General features: G+C 34.0%; 2 protein-coding genes across 2 annotated transcripts in view; both read right to left on the reverse strand.

Annotated features, from left to right (window-relative positions):
• Nucleotides 1–1,011: 1,011 nt before the first annotated feature.
• Nucleotides 1,012–13,290, reverse strand: part of LOC128205286 (receptor-type tyrosine-protein phosphatase alpha-like) — a 37,374-nt gene continuing 25,095 nt past the window's right edge. The window contains exons 9-20 of the mRNA XM_052906815.1: nt 7,224–7,330; nt 6,850–6,975; nt 5,862–6,010; nt 5,207–5,342; nt 4,758–4,886; nt 4,158–4,260; nt 3,892–3,968; nt 3,436–3,570; nt 2,666–2,803; nt 2,209–2,357; nt 1,894–2,029; nt 1,012–1,663 (exon numbers count right to left, since the gene is read on the reverse strand). Of these exons, the coding sequence (XP_052762775.1) occupies nt 1,571–1,663; nt 1,894–2,029; nt 2,209–2,357; nt 2,666–2,803; nt 3,436–3,570; nt 3,892–3,968; nt 4,158–4,260; nt 4,758–4,886; nt 5,207–5,342; nt 5,862–6,010; nt 6,850–6,975; nt 7,224–7,330 (1,478 nt within the window). The 3' untranslated portion in view covers nt 1,012–1,570. The remainder of the gene's footprint in view (nt 1,664–1,893; nt 2,030–2,208; nt 2,358–2,665; nt 2,804–3,435; nt 3,571–3,891; nt 3,969–4,157; nt 4,261–4,757; nt 4,887–5,206; nt 5,343–5,861; nt 6,011–6,849; nt 6,976–7,223; nt 7,331–13,290) is intronic.
• Nucleotides 8,150–12,329, reverse strand: LOC128205287 (uncharacterized). The gene is made up of 7 exons (XM_052906816.1): nt 11,282–12,329; nt 11,053–11,149; nt 10,722–10,810; nt 9,596–9,724; nt 9,216–9,367; nt 8,545–8,632; nt 8,150–8,285 (listed from the first exon to the last, which is right to left on the reverse strand). Exons 1-7 carry the CDS (start codon nt 11,775–11,777, stop codon nt 8,200–8,202), a joined length of 1,137 nt encoding a protein of 378 aa, XP_052762776.1. The 5' UTR covers nt 11,778–12,329; the 3' UTR covers nt 8,150–8,199.

Below are 13,290 nucleotides of genomic sequence, written 5' to 3' on the forward strand. Positions count from 1 at the left end.
AGTATAACATGTCTGTTAAAATCCCCTCAAATATTTAATTGTTCCAAATGAATAAATAGTTAAATTAGTTAAATCGTATTTCACAGTTAACTTACATTACACTACTTTAAGTATCAATCTCCTTGTACCTTCGCATTGTAAGCTGTAAAATGTCCGTCACTAACTATGTACTTTTGCTAGGGGTTAGAAATGAACTTTTTAGACGAGCTAGTGAGGCTGATTATACATCACTTTACATGGTCAAAATAATAAACGCAACAATCATGTTGATGTCTCATCTGTGTTTCTCCGTTTACAAAAGCGTTTCCCCAGTTTAAATCATATATGTCAATGAAAACAGATAAATTTACCGACGCTATTTTTAAAATTATTGTTTTTTGTAAGGTAGTAGATATCCCTATTAAATTTCAAATTGGTAAAATTCGCATAAACTGCGAAAGATGCAAATGTCGGATGAGATGCGTGAGTTAGTAAGATTCAATACCTTGTACACAACGATGTCAACTTTATTTACGTTTTTGTCATTTTTTTTATTGCAGTTGTATTATCTGGTGTCTAGCCAGTTTGATGTGTAATACATGTTCCTAAGCCCATTTATAAAAACTCTTGTAAACGGTAACTTATGTAACAATCATTTAACTCTTGCAAAGGATGGGTTGACTGATCAGAAAGTATCGTAAATGCATCGTTTTTTAGCTAAACGAAATTGGAGATGAATTCCATTACCTCCAAAAGTGGTCCCTCTTTAGTAACAAAAGAAACATATTTTAGCCTTATGTTATGAGAAATAGTATCTATAATCAGCAAGAATGGTGTAACAAAGTGAATAAATGTTAGCACATTTGTTATGGTAATCGGTAAAACATTGTCCGAATTACCAGAGGGTTTGCCAGAGTGGTTGTTGTATCCTGCAGCCTTTTTGGAAGCCGTAAGAATGCTGTCTGTTTTATCTGTATTGTGACCCATTGATCATTAAATCAATTTTACCCAAAACAATTAAGAAATATCAAATAAGTTTAACAACTGTTTTAATAACATTCAGAGTTAGTTTAAAATGACTTTCACACATTGCTTCAGGAAAACTCTTATAGACTAATAGTTTTCTCGACACTTATGTTAATAATCTTTCAAATAAGAAGACAGTTCTTCTTAAAAATATGTCAACAGTTTAATAGGTTTCCCTTAATTATGTTTTGAGTGTACTTCTGTTTGGTACTCAAACAATACACACAGCATAGAAAGTTGTACATTGCTTAAGCATATGAACATGAAATTATAGTATATGTACAGCAAAATGTCAAATACATCACTGAATGTATAAACACAAATGATCACAGTTTAAGCGGCGTAAAAGTGTTGTAAAAGCTTGTCTTAATCTTAAAATCCGCTAAAAAGCATTAGCATTTCGTTATACAAAAACGTGCACTTTACAAACACATGAGCGGCTTCATATAAGTAAGAAGATGAAACATTAAACAAAACAAATGCATAACGTTTTTTGTTTGTATAAAATTTACGTTCGTTAACTGTTTTTTGTAATCGATGTACTTAATTTTATAAGTCATGATCTCTATTCGTTGGAGCCAGCGAAGTTAGCATACACATCCTTGTCAAAAGCGCGCAAGAATTCGAGGACGCTCTCATGGCAGAAGATGAATTGGTCCTGAAAACAGACAAATACATGTTGTTCTACGGCTTTCATTAAAGCATACAGCGTATTATACGTACACATATAAAGTAATATTTAATGATACACATTTAAATTAACGGAAGTAAATGATCGTATTGTTTTAAATGATTGCAAGGCGCAACATTGAACATAAAAATATCGATTTTAACAACGCGTGTAAGCGAGGACGTTTCTCTTAAATTCTCATAACAAAATACATTTACCAAATTTGGAACTGCCAGGCGTCGCATGGCCTTGACTTTCCTTACAGCATTGAGAACACTAACTTCGTGTTCTATGGCCATTTTCTGCAACAGGAGTGACACCACACAGAACAGACCTGTTCTACCTGCCCCATCACTGTGATCAACAATTATTATACATAAAAAATCAATTTAGTTAAAAAAATGTTGTTTGATTTATAAATATGGAGTTCATAATAATACACTTATATGTTTTTTTAGCCTGATTGTAAAGCTGATAAACGTCGTAGAGTACAACTTTTGTTTACAAGTAATAAAAGACTGTTACAGTCTTACAAACAATGAAGAAGTATCGGCCCATCTTTGTTTCCTTTTTCCTCTACGTCATTCAGAAAGGTGAGAAAGTGCTCAATAGAACGAGGGACATTCTTCATTTCATCCCATTCAGTGAACTGCATATGCGACAGAGTTTTCTCAGAAGGGCGCTGATATAAAGAAGTAGTTTCTATGAAATAAGTTATTGTTATGTTCAATCCTCGATATTGCAGGTATATATGGCGTTTCTCAATGTGCGTTTAACTGTAATTTTAAGCACAGGAAAAGCAGCCCGTAATACAAAATTCACCTTTCTTATTTGTTGTCTCACGGAGCATATTTCAAATAGTATTTAATAGTATTTAATGTTCGTACGTTTTTGTCGCAAGCAAACATGTTCTCCAACATTTGATAGACATTAGTACTTAATGATGAAAATATAACAATGATAATAATACTTCTTTGTTACTCATATTACCCCTGTCGCTCTCTTATGTCGTATCGTAAGGCTTTTTATTGCATAATATGGTTTTCTTGTTTCACGTGAGGAGCTGATTTCAAATGACCCCTTCTGTAACACCTGCATATTTTCCGCCGGGTAGTATATGCCAACATTCTGTTAAAAAAGGTCATATACCATCATTTACTTTTAAAGGAAAATGTCAACATCTTGGATTGGCTGCAAAGTTAATCTGATAAACACCCCTAGTTATTTATATATATATATATATATATATATATATATATATATATATATATATATTATATGTAGTGTGTTGTTTGTGGAATTTTGTGCTGTTGTTCCATGTTTTTGGTTTGTGATAGCTTGTTTTTGTGTTTTATGTTTTTGGCGTTTACCCTGTGCCATTAAACGGGGTATATGTTTAAACTTTCGACTACTGAGCTTATTTCTGTAGTTTTTCATATCAATATTAAAGCTTCAAGTAAGGAAATACTCATTCGGAACTCATCGACCATTTTCCTCGAAAACAACCTCGGATGTATGCCGGTAAACCATTATAGGTAGTTCGTAAGATTTTGAATTATATCATCAATTAAATGTAGTGTTTTGGCTTGTCTAAGTTTAAATTGATTGCCAGTGAAGTGTATTATTGCAAACACAATTAAGATTCCAAAGAGTTAAGTCATTAAGTTTAACTGCTAGATTAAATTACTACGCGATCTTCTTGCAGCGGACTAAATCATACCGATATCTGAGTATCTAAACCGTCCATACACATCATTTACCCGTTGTTTGTCCATATCTGGTTCAAAGCTGACAATACATGAACAGTTCTCTTGGACAACCAGGGTCAGAAAGTCAGTAACTGTTTCTGGCAATGGAGTCTGTACCACCAGAAATCGGCGTTTTTCTTTGAAACTCTGTAAAAGGGACGTTATTAACATTACTTTCCTCACTTTGCATGTAAGACAAAAGTATATCATACTATTTACATAGTGAAAAACCCAATAACTGCTGAAAGCATCCTTTTTCTGACATGTTTGATTTCAAAGCAATACAAGTGCCAAAATTGTCGGGAAATATAGTTAAAAATCAACACATCATAAAGTGTAAATGACCATGAACGCTTGAACGCTTGAAACTTTCCGTTGACTGCATAGGTGATGTTAATATACAAACGAATGAAAGTTTGAAATGTATATATGGTTTAAACAATTGAAAAATAAACAATCTTCACTCACATGTATGTACACAGCATTGATGTAATCAGACGATCCAGTTACCAACCCAAGGTAGAGTCTTGGTAGGTTATCATCACCTAGAATCAAAAGTATGTGTGCGCTTCATTGTTGGCGTGCAATAGTGTTTGTCTAGATTCACGTTTAAAGATAATAGTCACGACATTCGGACGCAGATTTCAATGCATTTATTTGTTATTTATGCTATTATCATGTAAACAATCTAGGTCTTTACAATTTAGAACTAAAAGGAAGAAGGAAATATTCACCCGGTATGTCTGCATTAGCCCGGTTTTTAGCCAAGTGCTGTTTGTTTCTTTTGACTGCGTTAGCTTCCTGTTTCGATCGCTGTTCAACGGTGTGCTGAAGTTGCTGTAAAGTATTTAAACTCGCCATTGTTAAGCAAGAATGGATTTATGGATATGTTAAACATTATACTTTCTGGATTCATAAACGGTAGTTCAAATGTAAAATCTATATCATCTAACATGTAAAAAGCAATTGTTGTAAGATGGTATATTTATATGAGTTATATTATCTCCAAACGTTGATTAAATACGACACTAGCGGTTTTAAGGGGGGCACCAAACCGTCCTCATTTACTTTTTATTTCAATATGGGAAAAGAAAAGTAATAAATCATGTTCAAAATGCACCATTTTTGACTACAAATTGGTACAATGGTCTTGAGGAAGTAACCTCAAACCCACATGCAAAAAGTTTACGCCATATATTTCCGGTTCTTAGGGAGGAGTGCATGTCAAAAGGTTGCGTCCCTAAGATACGCGCACTCTAAAGTCAATTCCTGGCACCGCCCCTGTACGATGACGAATAAGGATTAAGTAAAGCTTCTATTTTGTATTTACTTACCTGAAATTGCCTGTTTAGGTCAGTTCTTTTTGTTGTCTTCATGTATTGCTGAAAGTGTTCAGCCTTGATCGGTGTACAATTGAATGTCAGGGAATACACAACGGCCTTCTGGAGATATTGATACTGCTCCTACAAACAATTGGTAATACAGAAACTAAAACATGAATATATGAATGTGATAGTATAACCCTTGCCAAGGCGTAACAACTAAATGATTAAAAATAATATAATGACTTCCTTTCTATATTGCTGATGCAGGAAACATTCACTCCAGGACACTAATTGAATTTCATTAAAATCTATGACAGGACAGAAATTGAAAATGAATTAAACACACCATATGAAAAAGAAAATCTTCGTCGGCTTTTAAACGCCAAGAAGAATACTAGCTATCATTTACATGTGCATATATGTTTGAACATAGTTATGGCGAAACAAATGTATTATACACAAGTCTGTATCATGTTTGGCCTATTCTGTCGCATGTTGGCCACACATGCAGGGATATCAACCATTTGTTCCGCTTCTCCTTCCTTCGTCAGGATGTCAAGAGCAATGTATGTGCCCGTCCGTCCTACACCAGCACTGCAAAGAATTATATTAGATAAAATGGATATATCTCTCTTTATCCTAAACTAAAACGGTTGTTTATTTTGCTTTATACAAGGTCTGACACTTAAATTAGACAGTATACGATACATCTGAAAAATTGAAAATCTGATTATTGAATAATGGAATAGCATTGTACATTGCAGTAAAAGTTCATCCTGTAATGAAGGTTCGATTGCAGGATGTACCGAGTTTATCGTAAACTTGGTGTTCAAGTTAAAATTAGCAATTTGCATCAATGCAACTCACTACTTGTCTTTGAAAGCACGAACTTATTTGTCACAAATCTATATTTATCATAACTCTTATTTTAAATATTTTGATGAAATCTAAGTTTGAACGTTTAATATTCGTAAAAACCTCCATATAAGCAATCATCTGTTTAAATAACAATAATTGAAAAATGGCAAAAGAACCATCGAATACATAACTTTTATGCGGACAATTAACGAACTTACTGAGAATGGCAGATAAAACAGCATCGCAAGAATATACCTGCAGTGGACCACAGTAGGCCCTATATATGTAGTAGGAGTATTTAGTACTCTTTGTCTGAACTCAATAAGTGCTGTCACGTCATCAGGAATGCCTTTGTCTGGCCAACATGTGAAGTGCAGATGGTAGAGGGTTCTTTCTTCAGAGGACTTTGAGAATTCAAACAATTTATTCTAGCAAGTTATAACTTCTACTGATCAGTGTAATAATAATAGTATGCAACAAATCTTAATTTTAAATGAGAAAGATCTACAATGTTTTAGTAATATACGATTAATTCATAAAAACGTAATCATTTATATTTTCTATGATTGACTTAAATATCGTTCTTGAATTTTCAGTTTTCGCATTGTGTACGTACAATATGCAGCAACGAAATTATACAATATCATATTACTGAATTGTACATGTCTTAATTTCCTTAGTCTTTCCTAGCGTTTTAGAATAAAAAGAGCATTAGTGGCGAACACCTATAAGGAAATGAAATGCATTTGTGAAAATATGTATTATACTTCCGTATACTTTGTAACACTGTATCAATGGTTTCATGTCAAACATTATTTCGGTTTATTATATGCTTTCCGTTGGTATATAGAGATTATCAGTGAATAAAATTCATATTTCACGGTTTAAACATTGAAAATATCAATTTGATATTTTTACTGCTTTGAAATTTTAGGGCTGTGGCACAACGACACCATTTCAGAAATGACGTTGCGTTCGCATATAATAACATACAATAAACTGTCATTTTATAATCTTTTTAGGCATATAATTAAAAATAAATTTTAGTGTTAGTTCGCAATATATTTCACCTCGTGAACATTAACAGTGAATATAGCTTTTGGTGCTCACAAGGTAAAGTAGTTAACTGAAACAAACAATTGGCCTCTATATGTATCACGATAAACAGCTGACCTTAACGATCTGCATATCAAGAACCTAAGAGGCATGTCATAGTAACAACAATGAAAATGCATATGTATACCCTTGTAACTGTTAGGGCTCTCCTTGTAAACTCCGCATACATGTCCTCCGAATGACACGTGATTTTGAACTCTCCATACATTTTGCTTGTACTAACGTTTGGCCAATACTGTTCGCATTTAGGCGACTATAATACAATGAACACATTCAGCTTGAATATAGTTTAATTAATCAGTCATACTTGTATGGTGTTCAATGGTGTAATAGTCCGGATATATTAATGTTTATAATTATACAAAAGTGAATCAATGCAAGTCTTTAATTTGTATGAATGTTTTCGTATTTGATTTACATCGTGTTGCATTGAACAATATCATCTTCATGAAATATTATACATGTTCTAGTATACTTATTTTATTGAAGCAACTATAATACCGCATTTTCAATAAGGTTCGTGACCATGACAATCTTCTCGACATTCTGTTGCCACACCATCAGCCAGAAGGGTTCGAATTCGTCTCCCAGTTGCTGTGACATTGGCCCTAAAAGACATTATATCAAAGTGTTAGCTCAAACAGTTTACACTTTCCTCAACACAATTTGAGCCCGGATTTTATAAAAACAAACAAAAACATTTAGTCCAAGAACGGGCGAAGCAAATTTGATTTGATAAGATTATTATAACTCTATACTCAGATTTACAGACTACAAGTAGGCAGATACTTTCTCATCTCTATAATACAATGACAACTACACGGACAACTGTTTGCTTTATATTCAACCTTACTCTAAAACCTCCCTGAAATCAGAACTTGGTATAACACTGTTAAAGTGTGTGAGGTTTTTTATTGTGATAATTGGCTTGTTTTACCTAGGGTGGCGATGTACTCTTTCCTCTTTTTATAACCCTGCAGAAAGAGAAAATAACGTCATACAGCCAATGAATATATCTTTGAGAAGAAATTTATTCCCACCAACTACTGTACATAAGTACCAAAAACCATTTTTAACGATAGTAATGATCTTTGTTATGAACAGGTCAATTTGACGCAATTCATTGCAGATGGAAATGGATAAATATCATCAATGACAGATATTAGCTCATTAGATACTTCTTAAAACATTCTCTGTCACATATTTTCGCTTATTAGATACATGTTATATTAATTTACGGGAATCATTCCACTCCCTGAAGTACATTGAGTTGATCTTAGGCTCAAATTTTAAAATATAATTTGTCGCAAATTTGACAAAAAATGTTTGACAACCACAATCGTTCAATTCTTAAAAAACGGAAGAAATATAGTGAATACGACAACGCTTGCTATCGATATATCTTTTATAAATTTACAAACTATTCTCTTCAGTACATATTTGCAATTTTCTCAACCTGAACATTTTGTTTTATTCCTTAAATCAAGCAAACCATTGCATCAATAAAGCTTGCATTGATGTAATCCGAATCTTCATCTCGAATCTTTACTCTGCAGTCATCATCTGTGGCAAAACAAATCATAACTATAAGTTGGATTGCATATGTTAAATTCAAAACAGATTAACAATTAAATAATCAGAAATACCAATGCATACCCTAATTTCATGGATTTGTAACGTTGTAAACGTAGATAAACTCTGTGGAGGAAAAATGATATTCGATTTTTTTTGGAATTGCCTCCAAAGGACTCTCTTTCGCTGACTTTGTAATATTTTTATATCGTATATCATAGTGTTTGGTGTATGATTATTTTGTACATACATGGATAAATCCCCTTGTATCTGTTCCTTGGCAAGTTTTCACTTCTTTGGGAGTGAACATACGGCTTAATGAGTCCTTGCGCAAATTTCTAGTAAATACAATTAGAGCATACATATAAGTTAATCAAATGTACAAAAATGAGCTCTGAAAAAAACATTTTTAAACTTGTTGATATATATATCAACTAGTTTAAAAATGTTTTTTTTTTTCAGAGCTATATTTATATTGTGTTTAAAAGTTACGATATATATAAATCAATATTTTTATTCATGGAAATTATGAATTAAGTTGCCGATAGTATTGGATTAAATACATTGAGATAATAATTTTATCTTTACAGAATTACAATATATACATAATCATATTTCCGGTGGGGTGGGAACTTTAAGGCATAAAATTCACACTGTTGTAAGCCTTTTGCAATCGAAGAATACGTCTTATCAATCGAGTTCATCGAAGACGATGTTTAATCAACAATTTTTTAACCTAAATTCACAAGCCCGTTTAATATGTGTTTGTCCATTCGACGAAAGCATGTTCCAAATGAGAAAACACACACTCAGGAGTCAATTTATTTTGGATATAATAAGAGATTTGCAATCCTATTTTTAAACCAGAGTCCGTGATCAAATTCTCTAGTCTCTCATTCTCTGTAGTGTGAAAGCACTTACCTCAAACATAGCTTTTATAATTTTATCATCTTTTGATAATGAATCAACATATTGGACAAGGGCGTCAACAGCAACTTTCGGCTTCTGCTGGGCAACCGAGTTCGTGTAAAGTACATAGGGCGTGCTTTCCTCGTCTTGAATGGCATTTTTATCTTAAATTACAGTAAATATGTTACCCATACAAACAGCTAGTGAGCAAATGTTAAAATCGACCTCAGACAATAACGGTATGTTTGTAGTAGGGTTTCATCAGCCGTTGGGTGAGGGTTACTAGACACCCGTGTAGTTGATTGGCATAAAATACATTTCGAAGTTAAATATTAGAAAAAAGCTTTGATTTTGCAAACTGGTACGCCCTCAGAAACACAGACAATTCTTACTGGTTTCTAGATCTGCTTCGTGTGAGGTTGCTGGCTGAATAAGAGAAGAAGACTTGCTAGCTGGCTGCCGGTCACTTGGTTGTTGAGACTCTGTTAAATTTCGATTGTTCCACTCTATAAGTTCGTTTGCTGTGCAAATCATTTAAATAACCAATTAATATTACGTTCAATATATGAAACAAGTGGTCTCCTATTTTGTATAAATTTAAAGAAGTTAGACTGAGGTGCATGAGACAAAAGGGCGTATTTGCGTAAAATGTTGTGGTGTATGATTCCTTCGTTTTCAACAAAATAAGCTATGAGCTTTACCTTAGTGCAATCTATTAAAGCAACTGAACTGCTACAATGCGTATACTACTATAGAGAAAAAATAGAAGAGCTATTCTAAATGTAACCTTAACCCTTAATCAGAATGGAATCAAGGTTCACTCTGCATTGCGATTTACCAGGTTAAAGGTGATAACATTATTTCAAATCCATCAAGCGGATACAACATACACAAAAACGGCCTGTTACTTGAACATAGCATACTTTTTAATTAACTTGACTGAAACATACACTCCGAATGTTTTCGATATGGTAAAATGTTGTCAAAATTGTTCACTAGTGTCAATACACTTGGTCTACCCAAAAGTGGTGATACATAAATACTGACCTGAATAATCCTTAACCCTGAGCCCTTCACATTTTGGAATGGTAGTCTTTGGCTTTGAATTTTCCTTTTTACAAGGAATCGTGTTGTTTAATCAATCATGGTTGCAAAAACTCATAATGATTATAAGTCAGTCGCAGATTATTTTTTTACCTCTAACGACACATTTCAGGAGACTAATAAAAATATTATGCCTCACATAAATGTGTCCCTTCTTTGTATATATAAACTCGATCGGTCCGTTTAACACTGTATTTTGATGAAAATCCAGTTTAATGACGTCAAATTACATTATAATAATATAGTAAAGAACTCTTGATAAGATTTGCATCAGTATGTTTTAATGCATGAAAGTGTGCCAGAAAAACTAAAATAAATCATTGCATCACCACTCCATGATGATGCATAATTTAGGAAACATTCATTAAACACTAACCATAAACAATGGATTTCATAAAGGTTAAGTGCGCTTACAATCGTTATTCTTCTCAACAGTAATGTCAGGTACGAACGATGTATTTGTGTTTCCGTTTGTTTTAGATGAGGAGAGCAAGCGAACAAATCTGTTGAACAGAAGTATAAAGTCTTAATTAGTAACTGTTTGATTTAATCAGATCTTATTGTCCATAGATAATAGAAAAAACGTTTATTATGAATGTTTATGTATTCATATTCGTACATATTCGTACAGTCACAGATAATTTTTTCACATCAATTCCTTATCAACTAGGGAAGAACTCTTCCATATAGAGAAGAACTCTCTCAATATATACATATATATAATTATAATATAAAGTGTTATTACCTTCCACGCAGGCAGTAAATTGCAACAACGACGCCAATTAGAACTACTATAGTAACTACTCCTGTAATAGCTCCTATTGGTGACGTAGCAGATACTTCTACAATATTGAAAGTTATGTAGAGTGTAGAAACAAATGAGGTTTCGATCAAACAGTATTTCCAAAAGAAGCCTTGCTCTTTGCAATTATTCAATTATAAATTGTTTATATACTTTATACGATAATCCTTACCTGTGCAGTCATCCCCCTCGTAGCCATCAAGGCAGCCATATTTGCAGTATCCACCGCGATTACAGCTCGACTTTGTGTCACTTTTCGCACAATTTGCAGGGCATTTAACATCACACATAGTCCCGAAAACATCCCCTGAGCAACCATTAGAACAATGACCATTACTTTTATCGCACATGTTTTCAAAGCATGACGATCTACATGATTCGTTGCAAAAAGGTCCGTGCATAGTTTGATTTGTACATAAATCACAGATACCCGATTTTTGCTGACATGATTCACAGTTAGAATCACAATGGAAGTCACATTCATCTCCCCAATATGTTTTTGTACAGCCCAAAGTACATGTGGTAGAATTACATTTTTCGTTTTTACAGTTCTTATTGCAACTAACACAGCTTCCATTTTCATGGAGATAAAGGCCTTCGTTACAAATGAGACATTTTCCATCAGACTGATTGCATCTAAAACAGTCGGCATTGAATGACAAACACATTTGAGAACAATCGAGACCGTAAAAACCTTCAATGCAACCTGAAATACACTCGGGTCCATTCGTGCAAATATCATCTTTGCAATTCTTTGGACATTGACAGCACTTATTATTTTCAACATAATAAGTTTTGTTAATACATTCATAGCAGCTGTTCCCGCTATAATATTGTAACTGACACTTACATTGTTTGTCAGGATTAGCGTACCCCTCTGTACATGATATACATTGATCAGATTCACTGTTACAGTTGCAATGAGGAGGACATTGGCATCTTGGTCCAGAGTATCCATCGAAACATGATAGGCATAACAGTTTATTATCTTGTAGACATGATGCGCATGTCGATTCACAAGGTGTCGTGCAATTGGTACCAGAATATCGATCTACACAACCTTCTGTACATGTTCCCTCAATTCGTGAGCATGTGTCTCCTTTGCATTTATCTGAGCAATGTAAGTTACATGATGGTCCGTAACGTCCGGATGTGCATTGGTCGCAAGTATTGCCTTGGAAATATTGAAAGCAATCACCACAAGATCCGTTTCTTTTATCACAAGACAATGTTGTACAGCCACTGCTGCAAACATACTCACAGTTGGCACCATATTTTCCATGTACACATGTATCACACTTTGCCCCCGTGGAATTAGGGCGACATGAACAAGTGCCATCTTTTGAACAGGTTCCATTTACACATCCTACGGAACAGGATGTACTGCAGTTTTTCCCATAATATCCTGGCTGACATTCACTACATCTATTTCCCGAAAATCTTTCTTGACAACTGCAACTACCGTCGTCATTACAAACGCCATCCCGACATCCCGGAGAACAAGATGTTTGACAGAAGGTATGTTTGCTATAGAACCCCACTTTACAAGAAGTACAATCAGTTCCATTCGAACAACGGCAATTCTGATTAGCGCAATATAGTGCACAGTTTGAACCATATTTTCCTTGTATACAAATATCACATTTTGTTCCTTCGAAATTTGCTGTACATGTACTACAAGTTCCGTTATTTTTACATGTCCCGTTCCAACACCCAACTGAACAGCTCTTATCACACTCATTGGTTGTATCATAAAACGTATCCTTGCAAGTTTGACAGGGAGTGCCAAGTTCTTGAGTACATTTACTACAATTTCCGCGACATTGATTGTGGCATCTAAAGCCCGCTATGCCGTCAATGCAGCCATCCAAACAATAATTATCCCCATCTCGACACTTTGCCTTTCCTCCCACACAGCAAACACAACTTTGACTACAGTCCAACCCAACTATAACGACTGTCATGAAACAAATTTATTTTAACAATAGTTATATTTCGCACTAATTGTATTTCATGCTTATTTAGATTGAATTAAGAAGGGCGCATTCGATATATTTACAGTTTATACATACCTGACATACATGATCGTACCAAGCAGAGCAATCCAACTATCCAAAATAACATTCTGTCCTAGAGATGTCTCAAATAATTGTCTGCAACGGACGAAAGTGGATACTGGTT

The sequence above is a fragment of the Mya arenaria genome, chromosome 10, assembly GCF_026914265.1.
Source record: "Mya arenaria isolate MELC-2E11 chromosome 10, ASM2691426v1".
Lineage (NCBI taxonomy): Eukaryota > Metazoa > Mollusca > Bivalvia > Myida > Myidae > Mya > Mya arenaria.